General features: G+C 38.5%; 1 protein-coding gene across 2 annotated transcripts in view; it reads left to right on the forward strand.

Annotated features, from left to right (window-relative positions):
* DCBLD1 (discoidin, CUB and LCCL domain containing 1) overlaps positions 1–24,402 on the forward strand; it is a 102,844-nt gene that overhangs the window by 41,982 nt on the left and 36,460 nt on the right. For both annotated transcript variants that reach the window (XR_003567935.1, XM_027848683.1), the window contains exon 3: positions 24,077–24,211. Coding sequence is in view for 1 of the 2 variants with exons in the window: in XM_027848683.1 (XP_027704484.1) it covers positions 24,077–24,211 (135 nt within the window). In the remaining variant the exon portion in view is untranslated. The remainder of the gene's footprint in view (positions 1–24,076; positions 24,212–24,402) is intronic.

The following is a 24,402-nucleotide window of genomic DNA, read 5'->3' on the forward strand; positions in this document are numbered from 1 at the left end:
GAGAAGAGCTCTAAGAGGCAGAAGTAAAGAGAAGATTATATGCCAGGTATGGTGGATGTCCAGTGCAAAGATACAGAGATAGAAGGTGAAGTATTCCAAGTGAGGAACAAAGAGAAAGACAATTAGCTGGATCACAGAAGTGAGGTAGGAGGAATATGATGACAGAGTACCTGCCTTGTGGAACTTGCATTCTAATAGAAAGAAACAGAGTGGTGGTCAGGGAAAGGAATTTGGGGCCGGGGATGAGGGTTGGGAAAGAGTCATAGAAATAGTGAATGGAGCCATAGGGGCATCATGCCCTTTCCACAAGCAATGGCAGCATCAATTTGAATTTGATTACTATACCCAGAGAAAGAAATTCAATGCAGATTGCAGGGGAGGGAATGGGAGAACCATGGGAAGGAGGGTATGTGGCTGAAGCAAGGCAGATGTTAGGAAGTCCCAGAATAGCTGGGGTGGATAGATGTGAAGTATGGTCTAGGGCCAGCCAGAATTAGTCAGGGGAATTTGTCCTCACTCACTGGCCATTTAAGCTCAGCTGTGGAGCAGAGTTCCAAGTGAAGTGAATGAACTCAGCCTGCCATGTCTTTGGGACCAATGATGCTGTTGGGTGGTGATGGTGAAAGAGCAAAACAGCAGCGGGGCAGGTAGCAAAATGTCCAGGGTGGATAACAGTGAGGCGTAGCCTGGAAATAGCCTGGTGTAGATGGTTAGGCACAGATCAGCATAACTCATTCATGCCTTTTTGCTTAACCATCTACAGCAGGCCACAGTTCACAGTCATCTGCCCTGGGTATCTTGCCACTGGTCCTGCTGTCTCAGTAACTTAAAACTGTGCTAAGACTTTTAAAACATTGTTTCATGGTTGTCTCAATTTGTACCTCCATTAGGAGGTATTTTTATTTCTACAGTGTTGTTAAATTATATAAGTTATTTTTCTGGTTCTGCTCACTTTACTCTGCATTGGTTCATACAAGTCTTCCCAGGTTTCTCTGAAACCATCCACTTCATAATTTCTTACAGCATAAGGTTATTCTATTTTTCTCATGTGCCATAATTTGTTCAGTCATTCCCCAATTGATAGACACTCCCTTAGATTCTTGTTCTTTGTCTCCACAAAAAAAGCTGCAAAAAATATTTTTATGTCCAGGAGTCCTTTTCCTCATTCTCTGATCTCTTTGGAGAGGAGGCCTAGTAGTGGTATATCTGAGTCAAACAGTTTTAAACAGGAGCTTATAAAATCATGTCAATTAATATACTGCCAAGAAAATAGATATCTAAGAGGATATTTGTTTCTCATACAAATCCAGTGCCTAAAGTCAGGGGTACACAGACAATTTTCCATGGTTTGGTAGTCAATGCCTTTTTACCGCAACTGAAAGAATCCTGCATCTTATTTAAGAGGTAGCCCTCAAAAGAATAGGACATCTGGAAGATTATTTCACTGTTTTTGAGGAGAGCTAAGTTATAACCAAATGAAGTCAATGATCTTTCTCTATTCTTTATTATCAAATTAAATGACATGTTGGTTATATGTGCATTACATATACAGAGAAATATTCCAATTGTGTGTTGCCTTGTTACCTTTCTGAGGTATGGCCATACTTACCTTCTAATTTTTTAGGTGTGATAATTTGTGCAGCTGGCAGTAAAAAACTAATATGCTTCAAATGTGATGGAATAATTTTATTCAAAAGGACAACGAAGAAACTTCTCACATTTGAATTTATCAGTTATATATTGGATTCCTTTCTGAGGAAGTGCTGAGGTAGGATAAGCCAATTTTTTTATTCATCTAAAATTAGCTTCAAAAGGTTTTGAAAGTATGGAACCCATTCTGTGGGTGATTTAAAAAAAAAGAGATCAAGATGAAAGGAATGTGGGGCAGCAGAATTTTAAGCAGATGAGTCAGGCCCATTCATTATAAATGATTTCATCTAATTTTGCTTTGAGCTCTGTATCCAAATAATATATGAAGGCTAGTATAGATGCAGAACATTATAGTGATGTTAATAGTGGGAGAATAAGAAACCTGATTTAGTCATCCAAATTTCCTATATAACTTTGACCAAATTCATCAGGATTTTGAAGAGTAAAACCAAGGATGCATATTTCATCTTGAAATCCACTCCTACAGTGATATAATACTGACTTGAGCAGTATCGATTCCCAGCTCATTTCTCTTTGTGTACATTCCTATGTTTTTAAATTGAAGATTTAAAATATTTAAAATGAGATTCATGACATTGATGAGTGGTACTGCCACTTCCTGGAAGAATATAAGCTCTTAAAGGTAGGAGGTCATCATTCTGGTGTTTTGGCCTCTGATCTCCACTGAAAGATATAATGTTGGTGAATCATATAATAATTTTAAAGAAGTTTAAAATCATATTTTTGCCATTTAAAAAAAAGTCACAATGGACCATGTGAAGCCAGTGAAGTAGCAAGTGAGCAGAACTAAATAGTAATCCACCTTCAGGAAGGAATTCCCTATCATTTCTTCTCCTTGCTTTTCCAAAGAATGAGCTCTAAGTACTTGACTGCAAATATCAGGGAAATTAGGATGCCACAGGTTTGCTACAGGAGAGTATTACCCTCTAGTTCCCTATAATCCTTGTTGGCATAGCTGCAGTAGCAACCTAGGATTTAACTTTCTTACTTTATAGTACATGTTTTCAGGAACATAGTAATAATTTTAGAATGCTGAAAAGAAGACACTGGAGACATATGGCCCATATGCATAGAGACATATGCTTGCCAAAATTATCAGTTTTCTAATGAGCTATATATATACGCGTCTGAGCAAATTTCACCTTGTCTACATTCAATTTTACCTCACAGCTCATTACAGCAACCAATTATCACCAGTCTCTGCCTCTCCAGAATATTCTCTTCAGGTTTTACTTTCTAACTCCTCTAATATAATTGACCCTTATTCTCACTCATTTTCTCATCCCTGCCTCAGGTCCCTCTCACCTTTCTTCCTTTGCAGTTAGCCAAAGCGCTATTAGCTAAATTATCTTTTTTCGCTTGACATTCCATATCCATCACCCTCTCCTTAAAACCCTTCTCTGCTCTTCATAATCTTTTCCATTAGCACTCCATTAGCTCACTTTAGTTTTCTGGTTCTCCCTCAAGTCATCTGGAACTCCCTAATCTATCTTCCTTTTTGATATACCTTCTCCTTCCTCTGTTCTTCACTCATTTTGGTCAGCTCTCTTTTCTACTGCAAGCTTCTTGAGAACTGGGATTGTGTTTTTTATTTGTTCATATCCCCAGGGCATAGAATGCAAAGTAAGTGCTTAATAAATGCTTTTTGATTTGCTGACCTACTGGGATCCTGGGGTTTAGATCAGAATCAACTCAGAGGTTTATTTCTATCATCAGGTCAGTCAGGTAGCCAGTCAATAAGCATTTATTAAGTGTCTGTTATGAAATAGGCACGGTGATAAGCACTGGGGTATAAATACAAGCAAAGAGAAAGATAGTCCCTGCCTTCAAGAAGTTTACGTTTAATGGAGGCATCGTAGATCTGAAACTCTACTGTCCTTAAATATGCAGTGAATATAGCATTGTGTCTAAATGGTTTTGTAGCATAATTTCTCAGATGCTGCCTGAAATAACTTTCTGATCCAAACTTACTAAATACTTTTAAAAATTTTTCTCAATTACATGTAAACAAATATTTTAATGTTCTTTTTTAAATTTTGAGTTCTAAATTCTCTTTTTCCTTCCCCCCCTCCCCATTGAGAAAGCAAGCAGTTTATTATAGGTTATACATGTGCAGTCTTGTAAAACATTTCCATATTAGTCATGTTACAAAAGAAAATGCAGATCACACCCCCCCAAAAATAATAAAGTAAAAAATATAATGCATATTGCATTCAGACTCCATCAATTCTTTCTCTGGATATGGATAGCATTTTTTATCCTAAGTCCTTCAGAATCATCTTGAATCATTGTATTGCTGAGAATAACTAAGCTAAGTCATTTACAATTCATCATTGTATGATTGTTACTGTGTATAATATTCTTCTGGTTCTGCTCATTTCACTTTTCATCAGTTCATGTAAGTCTTCCCAGGTTTTTCTGAAAGCATCCTGCTCATCATTTTTTGTAGCACAGACCTGTACAACTTGGCAGTAGGTAGGGGCCAAAATTAAAATAAGCTAAACTTCTTCAGGCTGCAGATAGATTAGAGACAGACTGATGATGATTAGTTGCCACGGGTCATGTGACAAACATGAAAGTGTGCAGTGGCAATCCTGCATTTTTCGCAGACCTCCTAAAATCCTTTGGTGGGCCACAAATGGCCCACAGGCTGCATGTTGCACAGACCTGTTATAGCACAACAGTATTCCATCACAATCATATAACACAACTTGTTAAGCCATTGCCCAATTGATGGACATTCCCTCAATTTCCAGTTCTTTGCCACCATAAAAAGAGCTGCTATAAATATTTTTGTACGTATGAGTCCTTTTCCTTTTTCTTTCATCTCTTTCCACCAAAGACTTTTACTAGTTGAAAAAAATTATTCATCAAACTACTTCCATTGTGAAACTTTTCCAAATCAAGGGAATAAGAAATGTGGCTTTGTAACCCACCTCATTCTCTATCTCTTAAGCGGAACATGAAGAGCTCAAACTAAGGGAAGGCAAGTGGTCATATGAGGGAGTTTTTTTTTTAATATTACTTTAATAAATGATATATTTTAAATGCCAGGAAATTCTGTTACCAGAAAATTTTGGCTAGTATACTTCTGGCACCAGAAGTATTCATTTTGTGACAAGTCAAATTTCTTCATTTCCCACCTGACTGATCTCCTTGATTTCATGATCTTTAGAAACTCATCATTCTGCAAGATGAAATCAATTCCGAATCTCACTCCTCCTTAGCACCCCTTGTCCCTGGGGCCCTTCCCTCTCTCTGATTGGAGAAGGTAGAGAATTGATATTAGAGAGTTTCTCCCTCTTATTTTACCTCTTAAGAAGGGCATCCAGGGAACTCACCTCATCATTTCCCACCTGGCAGATCTCCTGGATTTCACCTTCTCCAGAAACTCATCATTCTGCAGGATAAATTCAACTCTGTAACTCACACCTCCTCTGATCATTTCCAGTCTTGGCTACAGGACTTCATCATCCACTTTTCTCCTTCCTTTTATACTATATGTTTTCTTCTCGAGTTCAAATACGAGATCCTTGAGGACAAGGAATGTCTTATGCCTCCAATGCTTAGTACAGTGCTTGGTATGTAGTAAGTGCTTAATAAGTACTTATCTGACTCTGACTTGAATTGCATGGTTTAAAGTGAAAACTCAAAACCTCCAGTGGATTATAACATGCAGAGAGGTACAATTTTCAAACCTAATCTAAGGCATTTAAATGCCTCATCCCAGAAATCTGCACAAAATTTCATAAATACCTACTTTACACTTTGACTTTAGAAATGCCTGTCCAATTTTATTAAAGTAGTCATAAGGACAAAGGACATCCCCAGCTATTCAACTATGTGTTTTGGGTCAAAGGTGATGTTCTCCAAAGTGGATTTAAATTATGTAGGTTATGATAGACCATTTCAAAACCTTGTCCATCAGAAGCATTAATCAGTGTCTTGAAGATTTACCAAAACCTTCAAGTGTTTTTGAAGTCACTCATCACACCACCACCACCAAAAAATTGCCACCACTTGTGAGCTACATTGTTAATAAACCCATTTAGAAAGTGAAGAGGTTAAGAAAAGAAGAACTTTGTAGTCTCTATACCACGTGTGCTGCCACCACAACTGGAATTAGCCCAGGTACCCTGATTTCTCTTTGTGACATCTAAAATACACCTTTTATCCTTGTGAGACAAATATAACTACAATATAAAAGTTGACCTTAGTCAAAGATAGAGGGACTGGTCCTATGAATAAAAATATACTCATAACAAGCCTTTCTGTAATAGTAAAGAGTTTGAAAGACAGTGGGTTCCTGCTGATTGGAGAATGGTTAGACAAACTATAGTATAGGAATACAATGGAATATTACTGTGCAGTAAAAAACTGTTAATATAATGGATTAAAAAAAACTTGGGAAGACTTGTATGAACTGATATAGACCATAGGAAGCAGAACCAAGAGAAGTTTACTTAATAACCATAATAATATAAATGAAAAATATTGAAAAACATTAGAACTATCAGTGCAGTTATGACTGGGGATGGATGATGGGGAAGGATGCCTTCTGCCTCTCAGGAAAAACGTGGTGGACTATAGGTGCAGAATGAGGCATACTTTGTCAGACATGGCCACTATGTCTATTTGTTTTTCTTGGCTGTGCTTATTAGTGACAAGGGAGGGTTCTATTCGGGGATAGGGGAGAGCCTTTGAAAGGTGATGGTGATTTTTTGGTGAGGCAATTGGGGTTATGTGATTTGCCCAGGGTCACACAACTAGTAAGTGTCAAGTGTTTGGTCTGAGAGCAGATTTGAACTCAGGTCCTCCTAACTCCAGGGCCACTGCTCCATTCACTGTGCCATCTAGCTGTCCTGAGTGATGGTGATTTTTAAAAGTACATCTACAAAACATTTTTTAAAATTAAAATTTACAAGAGTTGGCTTTAGCCAAATTGCTTCTTCCCTAGGCCTAGTACAGTTTGCTTTAAGGAAACAAATGATGAAAATCTAAATTTACGCTACAGATAAATATTGCCTTTTCAAACGAAGTTTAAAATGTTCAGAGTTACCACCAAATTCCCTTTAAATGGAAAAACTCTCCTGGTGCATTTGAAAATTGTTTTTACTTACATGATGCTTTTAAAGAACATGTGAGTTATATGAAGAAAAATAGCTATATGCCTCACTAACCATTAGGATTGTTAATTGATTTTTAAAACGATGAGACTATTCTAGAGGATCTCTGAGGTCCCTTACAGCTGTAAGGTTCTAAAATGTGTGGGTGTGTGTGATCATATAATCTTTATATATTCATGTAGTCTTTGTGGAAAATCCATTGTTTTCTTTGGAGTCTCTGCTTACAGCTGTTATGAAATTAGAATTCTCGGCGGTATTTTCTTTCATTGACTTATCTCTTCAGCTTTAGCTCTAGCATTTGGGCCTGATCCCACAGTCAGGCTGTTATACTTTTGGGTGGGGTTGGTGGCCCCGTTGGTCTTGCTCTGGCTTCTTACCCAGACCTCTACTTCCTAAAGTTAGGTACTCCTAGATCTTTAAGGTTCAAAGTACCATATCTTCACAGTCCTTTCTAGTGCCTAAGGACAAAGTCTTAGGGATGTTAGAGCTCCTTGGCCTGAGATATTCTACCCTAAGCAGTACCAGGCTTGTTGGTACCTCACTACTGCTTCCCAATGCCCCACCCTAGGGCTTTCTCAGCATAGTCCACTACTCTTGCTTCTTCTAGGCATAGACACTTGCAGACTCCATCTTTTGTCCCGTCTCTGGTCTCTGGTCACATTTTGAAAATATCCGGAGGTAGGAGTGGCTTTGCTAGAAGAGGCAGGAAGTGGAAAGGAGGTTATAAGATTATTTTCCCTTGTCAATGCCTTCTTCTACCCCTGGACTCTGTATAACATCAGCTCTGCTGGCTGATGTCATATACAGTCCAGGAGTAGAAGAAGGCACTCTAGTTTTTCATTAGATTTCTTGATCATTATTTGATCTGATGTAAACTTCAGGGATTGAAGCTGGATGGCCAGCCTTACTTTGAGGCAAACATCTTGGCCAGAAGAATTTTGAGACATTTATAAATTAAAGATAGAAGTATGCTTTAAAGTTTAAAACATTTCATGATTAATGAACAAGTAGGAAAAGCAGACAATGATAGAAAATAATTTATGTTGTGATCCTTATTGCATTACTACAAATTAACTCACATTCTGTTAAATTATTTGCACACTTTTGAAACCAAAACAACTAGTGACATTTCCCATGATTTCCTGTTCTTTTTACCACACCTATATTTTTCCATTTTAAATCCCTGTCTGTGTCTAAGGAGTGGGGGAATTCTTGATTTTAACTTTGCAAATTAAACAATAGGAATGGGGAAAAGTAGGAAATACTGCTAAGAATTTTGATGCAAGTGAAAGGGTTTGTTTGTTTGTTTAATGATAAATTAATGAGCACCCTAAGACTAAGTCTAATGATTGTGTCCTGTAGATTGGAGGAAGAAAAAAAATCTGATGAAAAGAGAGTAATATGGATAAATAGTAGAGGTGGTCCCTACCCTTAAAGGGGCTATGTACCAAAAGTTTGTTTGTTGAAAACGTTGGCTTAAAAGAAGAGTAAATTCTTTCTTTGAAACAATGTATAAGCAGTGGTTAAAATTTCCATGCAAGTTAAACACCTATCCAATCCCACTTGACCTCATATCATTGTTTCATATGTCTAGACCTTGAAGGGACCACAGAGGTCATCTAATCCAATCCTCTCATCTTATACTCCAGGAAACCCAGCCCCGGGGAGTTTTAGTGACTTCCCTAAGGTCGCATTAATGGTAAGAGGCAGGATTTGAATCCAGATCTTATTTTCTTCCAGACCCATTCTTTCTCTAACCTTCTGTTTGGGATTCCTGTTGAAGATACTCCATTTTTCTGGTCACCTGGGTTTGGAAACTTGGAGTCCTTTAACTGTTTCCCGTCCCCATGTTCTATCAGTTGCCATGTCCTATGAATACTACCTCCACAAATTTCTCATATCTGTCTCCTTTCTACTCACACTTCTACCCCTAGTTCAAGCTCTTGTCACCTCTTGCCTACACTATTGCACTGGCCTCCTAACTAGTCTCCTGGCCTTTCCCCTCTCCAATCCATTTTCCACAGATGCCAGAGAGATGCTCTTAAAACACACATCTGAAATGCCTCTCTACTAAGAAATCTTTAGTAGCTCTCTATTGCCTCCAGGATACTCTCCCCTAACTTTTTGAGATCCCTTTAATGTGGCTTCCACTTACCTTTCTAGGTTTATTTCCTATTTCTAACCTTCATACATTCTCTCAAGTGACATGCTAGTTTAATTTTCTTCAGTTCATGTAAGCCTTTCCAGGTTTTTTGGAGAGTATCCTGCTTGTCATTTCTTAAAGCACAATAGTATTCCATCACAATCATATACAACAACTTGTTCAGTCATTCCCCAACTGATGGGCATCCCCTCAATTTCCAATTCTTTGCCACCACTAAAAGAGCTTCTATAAGCATTTTTGTATACATAGGTTCTTTTCTTTTTTGTTTTTGATCTCTTTGGGATACAGACCTAGTAGTGGTATTACTTGGTCAAAGGTTATGCATAGTTTTATAGCCCTTTGGGCATAGTTCCAAATTGTTCTCCATAATTTTATGATTCAATAATCATAAAATTTCACCAACAGTGCATTAGTGTTTTAATTTTCCCACATCCCTCCCAACATTTGTCATTTTCCTTTTCTGTCATATTAGCCAATCTGTAAGATATGTGGTGGTAACTCAGAGTTGTTTTAATTTGTATTTCTCTAACCAGTAGTGATTTAGAGCTTTTTTTTAAAAATATGACTATAAATACTTTTCATTACTTTGTCTTGAAACTCCTTTTCATACTCTTTGATCATTTATCAATTGAGGAATGGCTCTTGTTTTTATAAATTTAGCTTTGTTTTCTATATGTCTGAGAAACTGTTTTTGTCAGAGAAACTTGCTATGATTGTTTTCACAGTAATGATTACCAATTCTGTATTTCCCTCCATTGTATTCCCCCACCCCCATTTATCTTACTCTCTCTCTCTCTTTCTTTTTTACCCTGCCCATTCTTAAAAGTGTTTTGCTTCTGACTTCTTCCTCCACCAAGTTGCCCTCCCTTCTATCAGTCCCCTCTTCCCCTCTACTTTCCTGTATGGTAAGATAGATTTCTACACCCAGCTGAATGTATATGTTATTTTCTTTTTGAGCCAATTCCTATGAGAGTAAGATTCACATGCTCCCCTTCCCACTCCCCCTCCAATGTAAAATCTCTTTTGGGCCTCTTTTATGTCTAATAATTTACCTCATTCTACCTCTCCCTTTCTCCTTCTCCCAGTGCATTCTTCTTTCCCACCACTTAACTTTATTTTTTTAGATAATCATACCATTACATTCAAGTCACACCTGTGTCCTCTGTCTATGTATACTCTGTCTAACTATCCTAATAATGAGAAAGTGTTTAGGACTTACAAGTATCATTTTCCCATGTAGGAATGTAAAAAGTTTAATCTTATTGAATCCCTTATGATTCCTCTTTGCTATTTACCTTTTTTATGCTTCTTTTGAGTCTTGTATTTGAAAGTCAAATTTTCTATCCAGTTCTGGTCTTCTCATCAGAAATACTTGAAAATCCTCTATTTCATTAAATATCCATTTTTTCCCCGAAGGATTATACTCAGTATTGCTGGGTAGGTGATTCTTGGTTGTAATGTTAGCTCTTTTGCTCTCTGGGATATCATATTCCAAGCCCTCTGATCCTTTAATGTAGAAACTGCTAAATCATGTGTTATCCTGACTGTGGCTCCACAATTTTTGAATTATTTCTTTTTGGCTGCTTGCAGTATTTTCTCCTTGGTGTGGGAGCTCTGGAATTTGGCTCTAATATTCCTGGGAGTTTTCATTTTGGGATCTCTTTCAGGAAGTGAGTGGGGGATTCTTTCAATTTCCATTTTATCCTCTGGTTCAAAAATATCAGGGCAGTTTTCCTTGATAATTTCTTGAAAGATGAGGTCTAGCCTCTTTTTTTGATCATGAATTTCAGTAATCCAATAATTAAAAAATTATCTCTCCTGGATCTATTTTCTAATCTGTTGTTTTCCCAATGAAGAGTTTCAAATTTTCTTCTATTTTTTCATTCTTTTGATTTTGTTTGATTGTTTCTTGATGTCTCATAAAGTCATTAGCTTATACTTGCCCAATTCTAATTTTTAAGGAATCATTTTCTTCAGTGGATTTTTGTGCCTTTTTTTTTCCATTTAGCCAATTCTATTTTTTAAGGAGTTCTTCTCTTCCATCAGTTTTTGTATATCTTGTTCCATTTGGCCAATTCTGTTTCTCACAGCATTATTCTTTTCATTGGATTTTTTGTGCTTCTTTTACCATTTGACCTATTCTGTTTTTTTTTGTTTTCTGTTTTGTTTTTGTTTTGTTTTGTTTGTTTGTTTTTTGCTAGGCAATGGGGTTAAGTGACTTGCCCAGGGTCACACAGCTAGTGAGTGTTATGTGTCTGAGGCCAGATTTGAACTCAGGTCCTCCTGACTCTAGGGTTGGTGCTCTATCCACTGCACCACCTAGCTGCCCCAATTCTGTTTTTAAATTGTTATTTTCTTCATCTACTTTCTTCTTTGTTTTGGGCCTCCTTTACCAAGCTGTTGACTTTTTTCATTATTTTCTTGTATCACTCTCATACCTCTTCCCAACTTTTCCTCTACCTCTCTTACTTGACTTTTATAATCTTTTTTGAGCTCTTCTATGCCGTGGGACCAATTCATATTTTTCTTCGAGGCTTTGGATGTAGGTGTTTTAACTTTGCTGTGTTCTTCTGAGTTTGTGTTTTGATCTTCCCTATCACTAAAGTAACTTTTTGTAGTCAGGATCTTTTTCTGCTGCTTGCTCATTTTCCAGTCTATTTCTTGACTTTTAACTCTATGCTAGAGTGAGGCTTTGCTTCTGGAGTGGAGGGGGCGCCATCCCAAGTTTTAGGTTTTTTGTGCAGCTGTTTTCAGAGATAATTCTGGGAAGCTGTGAGTTTTTGATTCTTCCAAAGTGGTATGATCTAGGGAGAGGTATGTTTACTACTCTCCTGTACTGTACACTGGTTTGTGAGTGATCACAAGCATTCTTTTCCACCCTGGAACTGTGACTAGGGTCCTTGCTCCTCTGCATCTATAAGCTCTGATGTGCTAGTAGTGCTTTTCCTCGTCCTGAGACTGAGACCCAGGACTGTGACCCAGATCCAAGTATGGGCAATGCAACAGAGTTCTGCCCCTGGTGCTAGCAAAGGGTCTCCTGTAAATCTCCTGACCAATTGTCCTTACTGTCTGTAAGCTGAGAGATCTGGAAACGTCCACTGCTGTCACTGATTTAATTGCTCCCAAGGCCTTCTCCTGGCTAGCTGGGGTCTGGTCTGTACTGCCACAGACTGCACTGGACTGTGTTCTTTTCTTACCCTAGTGATCTTTCTTGCTGACCTTCTAAGTTGTCTTGGACTGGAAAATTGTTTTACTCCATCTCTGTGTGGATTCTGTCACTCTAGAATTTGTTTAGCATCATTATTTAAAGGATTTGGAAGTGTTTAGGGGAGAGTTCAGGCAAATCCCTACTTTTACTCTGCCATCTTGGCTCTGCCCCACTAAATTTTTTTATACAAGATTCCTGCCTTTGTGCCTTTGAACACATGATCTGCTAACTTGAGAATGCATTCCCTCTTCACCTTCTACTTTGTAGAAATGCTTATTGATGTTGTTCAGTCATATCCAACTCTTTGTGATGCTATTTGGGTAGTTTTTGGCAAAGATAGTGGAATGATTTGCCATTTCCTTCTCTAGCTCATTTTACAGATGAGGAAACTGAGGCAAACAGGTTAAGTGACTTGCTCAGGGTCACACAGCTATTCAGTGTCTGAGGCCAGATTTGAATTTAGGGAAGATGAGGCTTCCTGACTCTAGGCCCAGCATTCCATCCACTGGGCTACCTAGTTGCTGCCTTTTTTTAAATCCCAGGTCCCACTTCCAACACCAGGTTTTCCTGATTCCCCAGTTTTTAGTTCTCTCTCTTAAAATTGTTTCTTTGTATGACTGCGTACATGTTTTGTGTTTACAAGTACATATTTATATTGTATTGCCTCAGTAGAATATAAGCTCATGGAGAATGAGCTGGGAGCTTTTGAGATTATGGGGAGAGTTGGCTGGTGAGGTAGAAAGATGTATTAGATAGGTTTCCCTTTCCCTCTCCTCTTCTTCTTTTCAATTTAGTGGCCCATGGGAGCTAGGAAACATGTGATATAATCCAAGGAGAAGTTATTAAGGCTTCTTCTCCTCTCAGTGGTAGTTGCTTGCATTTAAGGGGCATTGCATAAGTCTAGCAATTGTAGAACAGGGACATCTTGCATTGTGTGTATTGGCTGTGTTTCTCCTCTGACAGGGATGATATCGGGTGAGGGGAAGGGAGGGTGAACAATCTAAGTTGCTTTCATCCTTTTTTTAACTATTTTTTAAAACATGTTTACTTTCTCTCCCTCCCACCTCCTTCTTTTCATACACATGCACACACACAAACACACATGCACACACATTGAGAAAGCAAGGGGAAAAAATCCTCTGTTACAAACATGCATATTCAAGCAGAACAAATTCCCACATTGGCCATGTCCAAAAAAAAATAATTAATGCCTCCTTCTATACTCTTGAGTCCATCACCTCTCTATTTGGAGGTGGCCAGCCTGTTTCATTATGAGTCTGCAGGAGTCATGGTTGATCATGGTGTTGATCAGAGTTCCTAAGACTTTCATAATTGAATGTCTTTATAATCTTGCTGTTACTGTAGAAAAATTGTTTTCCGGGCTCTTCTCACTCTGCATCAGTTCATGTCTCTTTCCAAGTTTCTCTGAAACCATCCGCTTCATCATTTCATATAGCACAGTAGTACTTCATCACAACCATGTGTCATAACTTGTCCAGTCATTCCCCAGTTGATGGGCACTCCCTCAGTTTTCAACTGATTGCCACTGCAAAAAGAACTGTATAGATATTTTTGCACACATGGGTGCTTTTCCTCTTTCTTCTATCTCTTTAGGGTATAGATTTAGTAGCAATATCACTGATACAAAGGATATGCAATTTAATATTTAAATTGTTTTTCAAAGGGGACTGAGTTAAATGTTTGTAGACTCTACACCTGGCTGCTATTAATAGAAATGCACTTTCCAGAGGAAAAAAAACCATTTTCCATTTTAAAAATATTTTAATAACCATATTTCAGTATAATTGGTTCCCTTTGTGGTCCCAAATATTTTAATTTATTCATTTAAAAATAAAAGGGGTCCATCCATAAGCTTCCCCAGACTGCCAAAGGGGTCCATGGCTCAAAATAAATTAAGAACCCTCGAGCTAAAAGGAAAGTCGTGCCTTTGTGGAGGTGAGCAGGATTCCATCACCTGATTTGCTGCCATTTATAGGTTGAGGCCTATGAATCAAAAGGCCTAAACACTACCCCGAGATTCTTGATGCGGCTAGTTTTTGTGATATTACATGGAAGCTGCTTTTTTTATGCTAAGGTTTCTCTTTTTTAAGATAAAAGAGGGAAGAAAACCAAATGGACCGGATAATTCTGGACATACTGCCCTCCCTTCACCCTCATTGCTATTCAGAGACAAATGACTACCAGCTCTGAACCCTGACTGTGCTGAAAAACCTGTGGGCAAGAAAGCTGACCCAAGTCGACTGGCTTTTGCAGTTTCAGCTCTTTCTGAGAACTGTTTGCCAAAACTCCTCTGAAGGCAAATAGATACACATACACAACATATAGACACATACACATTAATACACATATGGCAACTATGTGGCTCATGGGATAGCACACTGGACCTGGAGTCAGGAAGACCCAAATTCAAATCTGGTCTCTGACACCGATTAGCTACGTGACCCCAGGGAAGTCACTTAACCTGTCAGCCTCAGTTTCCATATTTGTGAAATGGAGATAATAATAATACCACTTATCTCCCAGGGTTGTTCTGAGAATTCAAATGAGATAATTGTAAAAGAGTTATCTGAGTGCCTGGCACATAATAGGCACTATATAAATGTTAGCTATTATTATTGTTATTATTATTACATATATGTTTGTATGTTTATGTATATCAGTCATTTTTCAGTCATGTCTGACTCTTTGTGACCCATTTGGGGTTTTCTTGGCAAAAATACTGGAGTGGTTTGCCATTTCCTTCTCCAGCTCATTTCACAGATGAGGAAACTAAGGCAAACAGGGTTAAGTGACTTGCCCAGGGTCACACAGCTAGTAAGTATCTGAGATCAGATCTGAACTCAGGAAGAGGAATCTTCCTGACTCCAGATCTGGTACTCTATTCACTGTACCACCTACTTGCTAGATAGATACAGATATATCTGTCTATAGATTTATGGAGATATGTCTACATATATCTATGTCTACATGTAGCTATAGATCTATAGATAGTTATATCTATACCTATACACACACATAGTTTTATTTATGTCATTTGTTTTTTGTACACACAGATTTTTGCTAAACAGTTCTGCTTCCTTTCCCAGCGGACAATTGAGTACAAGAGTGGTAGTCCAAGTTGTATTTCTGGCCGTGTTCACAGTATTCTTTTTCTAAAAAAATTAATTTATTTTGATTTATCAACAACCACTTCCATAAGCTTGTGAGTTTTAAATTTTTCTCCCTCTCCCTCCCCACCTCCTCCCCAAGACGGCACACAATCTGATATAGGCTATACATATACATTCCTATTAAACATATTTTCACATTAGTGATATTGTAAGTAAGAATTAGAACCAATAGGAGGAACCATCAGAAAGAGGAAACAAAACACAAGAGAAGAAAAAAAATAGCAAATAGTATGCTTTGATCTGCATTCACACTCCATAATTCTTTCTTTGGATGTGGATAGCATTTTCTATCATTGGAGATGTCTTAGATGCTTGTATTGCTGAGAAGGATTAAGTCTATCAATATTAGTCATCATACAATGTGGCTGTTACTGCGTACAACATTCTCCTGGTTCTGCTCACTTCACTCAGCATCAGACCATACAAGTCTTTCCAGGTTTTTCTGAAGTCTGCCTGCTCATCATTTCTTATAGCAGTTATATTTCATATACCACAACTTGTTCAGCCATTCCCCAATTGATGGGCAACCCCTCAATTTCCAATTCTTTGCCACTACAAAAAGAGCTGCTATGGATGTTCACAGTACTCTTGAGGGCTTTGAGCAGGTCATTCATCTGAGAAAAGTGAAATGTCTACTTCTGGAAAGACATCTGAAAGACTAATAATTTCTTCTGAAGGAGTTCTAGACCGTGAACCATTTACCTTTTCTCTTTTTCTACTAATAATGCCACAGAGTCACCTTAAACACTAGATAACCAAATGACTTCAGTGCTGTATAAATTTAGTTCTGACACCTTGAAAAGCTGTCCTTCTTCTTGGAATGAAATTTATGTATCTCTAGCTTTCAAGAGAACAAAGGTCACCTTCTGCCTCTGGTAGGTCTCTCCACAGTGGAGTGTCTTAGTCCAATTACTTTTTAGAGCTACCTTCTACACCCAGTGATCTTGCCAAAGGGAAGTTCCAGCTGAAGCATCGTGTGGTTTGGTTGTGACTCACTAGTACCTGGTCCTGACAAAGTTGGGGTGATATATGTTGGGAAAATTAGGGATGGGGTGGGAAATGGAATTGGGGAAGATCTGACGTAGAGCAGAATCATCTTCTATAGCAGGAAGTTGGAGGACAGTGAACTTCTACCAACTAAGTGTTTTCATTTTCATTCGGCTGTACTCTATATTATAAGGGTCATAGATTTAGAGCTAGAACTCAGACACCATCTAGTCCAAGCCTAGGATTTTACAGATGAAAAGCCTGATACCCAGGGAAGTTAAGTGATTTGTCTGAGGTTACAGAGGTAGTTTGTGACAGAAGCAGCATTTGAACTCAGGTCCTCTGATTCTGCTGTCCCAACTCCCCCCCTTCCCCAATCCCTCACCCCATGTTCTTTTTTTTAACATCTTTTTTTAAAAATTTTTAATTTTTTTTATTTTTAGGCAATTGGGATTAAGTGACTTTCCCAGGGTCACACAGCTAGTAAGTGCCAAGTGTTTGGTCTGAGGTCGGATTTGAACTCAGGTCCTCCTGACTTCAGGGCCGGTGCTCTATCCACTGCGCCACCTAGATGCCCCCCCCATGTTTTTTTTTTTACTGTAAATTTTTAGAGTTTTCTAGTGGAATGCTTCTTCTAAACAACAGTGGGTCTAGAGTTAGCCAACCTGTGTTTGAATCCTGTCTCTGCTACTTCATTACCTGCACAACACTAGGAAAATTACTTTTTAGGGGCCTCTATTTCTTTATCTGTAAAGTAAGGAGTTTGGAGGAGTCGACCTTTTAGGTCCTGTCCAACTCTGATTCTATGATTGTAAGATAGGAAAGTCAGCCCTTATGAGGCAGAGGAAAAACTTCTCTGAAGGTAAATAGACAATGTGCCCTTGTGGAGGTGAGCAGGATTCCAGCTCTGACTTGAGGCTTCCTCGTTTACTGCCCTTCATGGATTGAGGCCTAGGCATCCAGGGGCCCAAACACTACCCCTAGATTCAGGGTTTAAGATACAAGGTTTGAGCCAACCACTAGTCAATCAACAATCATCTATTAAATGCCTTCTATGTGCCAGGCACTGTGCTAAGCACTGTGTTAACCACTGTCTAATGAAGACATGGAACAATTGTTATCCAACTAAGTGTGGCCATGGGCCCCCAAAAGGCATGGAAAACTTCCTTGAAGAAAATAAAACTAAGCATTGGGTATTGTTCCCTGAATTGTGTTAACTCAGCAGGGCATTAAGAAGATACTCAGTGGGTCAGAAATTCCTAGACATTGTCCTCTATATAACTTTTGTCTCCTTCTGGAAGATAGAGTATTTCTCTCTCTCTCTCTCTCTCTCTCTCTCTCTCTCTCACACACACACACACACACACACACATACACACACACACACACATATACACACACACACACACCACCCCCAATCCCCAGCTCCCCTGCCCCCCAGCAGCTGCTGGAGCTGGGATATTTCTAATGTTGCTGTCTGGCCTGAGGCTCTTTTTTGCATGTTAGTATAACTGAAGAAGTATGCACCAGTACAAAGTGCATTTGTCTTCCCTAATACAACCAGGAAATGCGTCTGCTCACTTCCTCTAGATTGTGGTAGTTCCTGCTATTCCTTGAGGAAGGTTAGGGATTTACTCTGCTATCTTCAATGAGAATTTGGCCATTATTTAAAGAGTATTTATATAGTCTTCTCTTTGCAAAGCACTAGATAAACACACACACATGCTTTGCAAACAGCACTATATATTTATACATTTATTTATACATATATATTATACATATATTTGTACATTTATTTATACATATATATTATACATATATTTATATATATACACATTTATTTATACATATATTTATACATATATATTATACATATATTTACACATACATACTTGTATACATTTATATGTCTATATCCATATCACCTTATTTGATCCTCAGGACAACCCTTTAAGATAGATACCACCAGTGGTATCGTTTCAGTTTGATAGTTTAGAAACTGAGGCACAAATAAATTGTGATTTGTCCATGATTGTGTGACAAGTAAACATAAGTGGTAGGTTTCAAATCCGGCTTTCTCACTTCCAGGTGCTCACTATGTTGTTCTGCTGTGTAGCTAGCCCATTGGGTGCTAGGCTCTGGACTTACAGTGGCCCTTAGAACTACATTCCCTGTGGAATCCCCTGATGCCCCTTCCAGTGACCCAGGGCTCCTCACTTGCCTTCAATCAGAGCTTTGGGTGTTCTTGTCTCACTGTTGACTAGCCACAGGAGTGAAGTGGCTTGTTGGCTAATCGGAAAAGAATGCACTCCTGTGAAATAAGACGGTTTAGCTGTCATGCTGGCCTGAAGTTATAAATGGAGAAATTCAACAAGTCTAGCCTTGTGAAATGTACAGACATGCCCGAGTCTTATTGATATAATCTTGAAGCCTCCTGTTAGGCATTAGCTCCACATGGACATTTCCCTCTGATGTGTTTGGGTTTGGTCTTATGAGGCCAGGAATTGCATCTACCAGGATGTGGTTCATAGACTAACAGATTCTCAGAACTAGAAGGCAGGTCAGAGGTCATCTGTCTCTAACTCCTATCTGAACAGGAATTCCTTTTAAAACAGGTGACCTTGTGAATTATAGTTATGAGGCCTCTGCTAGATTTCCCTTGAACCTGTTAATATGCATTATTAGATCAAGTCAACAAGCATGATTAAGCACTTACTATCTTCCAAACACAGTGTTGTTAATCATTAGGAATACAAAGACAGGCAAAAACAGCCCCTGCCCTCCAAGAACTCACATTCTAGTAGAAAGGAAGGAAGAGGAGGGGAAGAAGAATAAGTATTTATTAAGCACCTACTATGTACCATCTACTGTGCTGAGGGCTTTACAAATTTTTTTTTCATTTGATCCTCACAACAACCCTGGGAGGTAAATGTTATTATTATTATCCCAATTTTCAGTTAAGGAAACTGAGGCAGACAGAGGTTAAGTGACTTGCCTAGGTTCACACAGCAAGTAAATGTCCGAGCTGGATTTGAACTCAGGTCTTCCTGACTCCAGGCCCAGTACTTTATCTACTGTACCAATTAGATTCTTCTGAAAGGGAAAAATGTAAATAACTAATTTCATAAAAGATATTTAAAATAGATAGAAGATAATATCAGTAGAGAGGGCATTAACAGATGGTGGTCTGTGGCAGAAGGTGGGACTTGAGCTGAGTTTTGAAGAAAGCCAAGGATACCGATGGTATCACTATATGTAAACATAAACACACACACACACACACACATATACACACATATACATATGTGTATGTATATATATATGCCATTTACATAGTCGACAAGCTATTTGGAAGCATTTTTTCCAAAAAATAAATTCTTACAGTAAATGCTCAAGGATGGGGGTGCAGAGTATGAAAAAATCAAAACCAAATTATAATAATAAACTGTTTTAGCCTGGTAAAGGTTACTGAGGGAAGAAATATCTTCATTTTATTAAAGCAGTATTACATTCACGGATGCCACATTTAAATCAAAGATCAAGTAGGTAGGGCCCCATCAGAAAAATGGGCTGGGCCTTCACTTGTGTTTTTGCAGAACTCAATTAGGAGAAAAGACAGGCCTGGTCCCCTGAGTTTTGGTTTTTGCTTAAGACTCGTGACTGACCCACTCATATGACTTGGCCTAGGTCTCTCATTGCTATGCTTAGGATCGTTGAACCTTAGATTTAGAGCTGGGAAGAGACTTGAGGGAATATGGTCCAGATCCCTCTCATCAGGTGAGGAAACTGAGGTCTAGGAAGGTTTAATGGCTTGCCAACGATCATAGATACCACACTAATAGACGTAGTATAAGCGAATGGACAGAAAGAGGATGTTGGGTAGGCGAGTTTGGCCCTAAGTGCACTCTACTTAATATGTGAAGTTAAGAGGTACGGGGGAAGTCTAAGTATGATTCTGATTCGTTCTGGTCCGAGTTCACAGCTGGTTGTTTATTTGTTTAGTTTTAATTCGACTTCACAGTTTAGTTACCCATGTCCTCAAAGCGATTCTACTTCCTGTGCATGTTTTGTCAATGGGGAGAGCCAATTTAAAAAGTCCAAACACGTTAGTCTAGCATCCAAGACTCTCGGAAATCAGATCTTGATCTTATTTTCCAGCTATAATTCCTACTATTGGTTACATAAGTCCTCAACTCTTGTCAGATTTGTCTTTTGACTGTTCCTGAACAAACCTTTCCCATCTCTGGCTCTTTACACTTACTTGTTCCTTCTCTTCGAATTTTGACATTGATCCTACTGATCCTTCAAGACCCAGTTGCCTCCTCCCTGAAATCTGTCCTGATTCAGTCCAAATCCTTCTCCCCCTCATTCAAATGCAACCTCTCCCTCCCCCAAACATCTATACTTGAAGCGTCTTTTTTGTGGTGCTTATGCTGTGACTTACACAAGAGTTATTCGCAGGAATGTGCTAGATCCAGCTCATACTGGCTTGGGAAAGTTGATTGCTAAATTTTCAGTGTGGACATTTATACATTTGCAAATATGAGTATGATTTATTATATTTTTGATCATCACCATACATAAGGATCCCCACAGTCATATATTGACTTAGAAAAACCATATATTAACTTTATCTGTGTGTAATTGTATTTTTATTTATTTTGTGAAATATTTCCAAATTACATTTTAATCTGGTTCAACCAGCACTCAGGAGTGTTGTGAACTGCCAGTGTGTTTGATACCTCTGGCTAGACTTACAAGAAAGTCATGGAGAAAATGTTAATAATGGCAGATAAAGTTAAAAAAGTGTGTTGCAGATACTTTTTTTTTCTTTTTCTGGAAAGTCTCTTATTAAAGGCATTTACCAGCACCACCACCCACTCTGGTGATTTGTGTATTTATTTCATTCCCTCCTACTAAGTTATAAACTTCAGGAAAGCAATCCCATCTTTTTATACCTCCACACCGCATAATGTGGAGCCTTGTACATCATAAACATTAAGGAAGTGTTTGTTGAATGGAATTGAAGTTGTCAGCTTGCTGACAGTACTAGACAAGTCACCAGGGCAGGGGCTCTATCCACTGTGCCACCTAGCTTGCCCCTAGATAACCGTATTCTGATGAGTTAAATTTTGTTCATGATGGCTTCTTGCCTTTACTTTCTAGTTTCTCTCATTCTTTAATTTATATATAGACAATATAGCATTGTTGGTGATAGGATATTTTAAAGCTCCAACTCTCATTTTGTTAGCTGTGAAATTGATTGAAAGACATAGTGGTGACATAATTCATTGCTTTCTGTTCCCTTTCAGACAAGTTCATTCTTAAACTAGGATGTCTTCTCTCTATACTCTGTCACTTGGCAATTTCATTCACTCTCCCAGCTTCAACTACTTCTTTAGTTTTTTTGGGAAGTGTGTGAGTCAGTGCCTTTCATATGCAGTTGGGGATAATCCAACCAAACCCCACCTATACCCCTCTCTGTTACTGGTTTATCTCCTTATTCATTCTCTCTTTCTAAGTTCAAAGACAGTCTAGCAGGTATACTTTGTAATAATCTCAGCAATTACCAAAATTGTAGACTTGTCTTGGCCCTCATTCTAGAGTAAAACAAGGAACTCTGCTCTCATGGGATAGTTTAGTTTCTTCTTTCAGCCTTAAATCGTACACACAAGGGCTCAGACAAAATGGCAGTTAATGGCCATGAAACTTACTAGCAGTATAAAGTAACGTAGAAAAACAGATAAACAATCAAACCAAACCTGTGTTGGTGCTTGCAGCCAGGGTCATCTCTTTCTTCTCACTGTCAGTTTGAGGGTTTCTGAAGAAAAAGACGGAGATTTAAATTTTAAGATATTCCCAAGCACTCCTTTGGATATATATGGTGAGGAAAGGAGCTGTTACCTGCACTTCATTCTCACTAACTAGACTTCATTTTCACTGCCACAACTGGTGGGAGTAGAGGAATAGGTCATGGGAAATAAGTAGATTGAGGAATTGGGAAGTTAGGGTGTTTGTAGGAGTATCAATATGACAGTGGTTGAGATAGAGAGGAAGACTGTGAGTCAGGCACTGAACAGGAGTGTTCTGGGAGTAAGTAGGTAACAGTTTTCAGATTGGGTTGTAAATTCATCTCAAAGGAGAAGAAGTTATTCAGTAATGGTGGCAGTAACAGGCTGCAAGAAGTATTCCAGCTCCCATGTTCCCCCCTTCTAATCACACACACACACACACACACACACACACACACAGGTGTGTTACCTCTTCTAATGTAAAGTAAGCCTTTTAAGGGCAGAGACTATTTAGCTTTTTTTTTCTTGTACCTCCAGACACAGGGCTTCAAATATAAGAAGTGCTTAACAAATGTTGATTGATTGATAGGCAGTATTTAAGGAAAGCCAGGAGATCCCTGGAAGATGCTATAGAATGCTGTATCAGATAACCATATTCTTTTTTTAGCTAGGCAATGGGGTTAAGTAACTTGCCCAGGGTCACACAGCTAGTGAGTGTTATGTGTCTGAGGCCAGATTTGAACTCAGGTCCTCCTGACTCCAGGGCAGGGGCTCTATCCACTGTGCCACCTAGCTGCCCCTAGATAACCATATTCTGATGAGTTAAATTTTGTTCATGATGGCTTCTTGCCTTTACTTTCTAGTTTCTCTCATTCTTTAATTTTCTTTTTACAAAAACAAGCCTGTTGCCTCATTGTTCCATAAAAATCATCTCAGTATTCTTTTCATATATAGTAAGAGTAGCAACAAGGTATTTTAGAAAGGCTCCAGTAGATCTGGATTCAGGAGACCTGGGGAGGAAGGGAAGGATTAGAGGGAAGGAAAGAAGGCAGGAAGGCAGGAAGGAAGGAAGGAAGGAAATTAAATACCTGTTATGTACCAGGTAGATAGCTTTACAAATATTTTCTCATTTGATCCTCACCACAATCCTGGGAAGCAGGTGCTATTATTATCCCTATTTTACAGTTGAGGAGTTTAAGGCAAAATGACTTGTCTAGTCACATAGCTAAGACTAGATTTGAACTCAAGTCTTCCTGACTCCAGTCCTAGTACTAGTGACTCCAGGAACACCACCAAGCCACCTCTCATTTTGGTTTTAGTTTCCTCATTTGTAAAATGAAGGATTGGACCAGACTAAAGACCCTTATAGGTCTAACATTTAATAAGTAAGCCCATTTATATATTCCAGAAGTGATTTTTCTTTTCTTAGTTCATTGGAGCATTCAAGCCTTTCCCAAGGCAGGGGCTCAATGAATACTTGTTTGAATGATTAGGCAGCTAGTAATCATTGGCCTCATTATTAAAGAGGATTTCATTTTGATGAAGATTTGAATTTCAATAAGGGTGTTTCCAGATATATTTGACCTTTAAGAAAAATTCACCTCCTACTCATTATTTATTTGTTGTTGTTCAGTTATTTTTAAGTCATGTCCAACTCTTCATGGTCCCACTTGGGGTTTTCTTGGCAAAGATACTGGAATGGTTTGAATTTCCTTTTCCAGATCATTTTACAGATGATGAAACTGAAGCAAACAGGGTTAAGTGACTTGCCCAGAGTTACATGGCTATTTAATGTCTGAAGTCAGATTTGAACTCAGAAAGATGAGTCTTCCTGACTCCAGGCCAGGCATTCTATCTCTTGCACCACCTAGCTCCCTTCTCGTTATTTATGCTCATGAAAATTTTGAGATTTCAAAAATATTTGCTCTGTATTTCAGGTCCGTATTGTGGAAGCATGAATATCCCCACAGAATTCTACCTGGACACAAATGAAGTGATTGTTTGCTTTGAGAGTGCATCCCACATTTCTGGGCGTGGATTTTTGTTGTCCTATGCCAGTAGTGATCATCCAGGTATGGCAGACTAAATAGTTGGTGCAAAGCTTTACTCTCATAACTATCTTCCTAAACATTCATCTGATCACATATCACTTTAACTGGGAGCTTAATCCAAGGTATTTAATTAGCAAATGAGAAAAAAAAAAGGAAAGCCGTTTCCTCGTTATTGTGCTCACATTAGAAAAGAAAGAGGAGCAGTTGGGTCC

Source organism: Vombatus ursinus, unplaced genomic scaffold, assembly GCF_900497805.2.
Source record: "Vombatus ursinus unplaced genomic scaffold, bare-nosed wombat genome assembly UNPS02006779.1, whole genome shotgun sequence".
Taxonomy (NCBI): Eukaryota; Metazoa; Chordata; class Mammalia; order Diprotodontia; family Vombatidae; genus Vombatus; species Vombatus ursinus.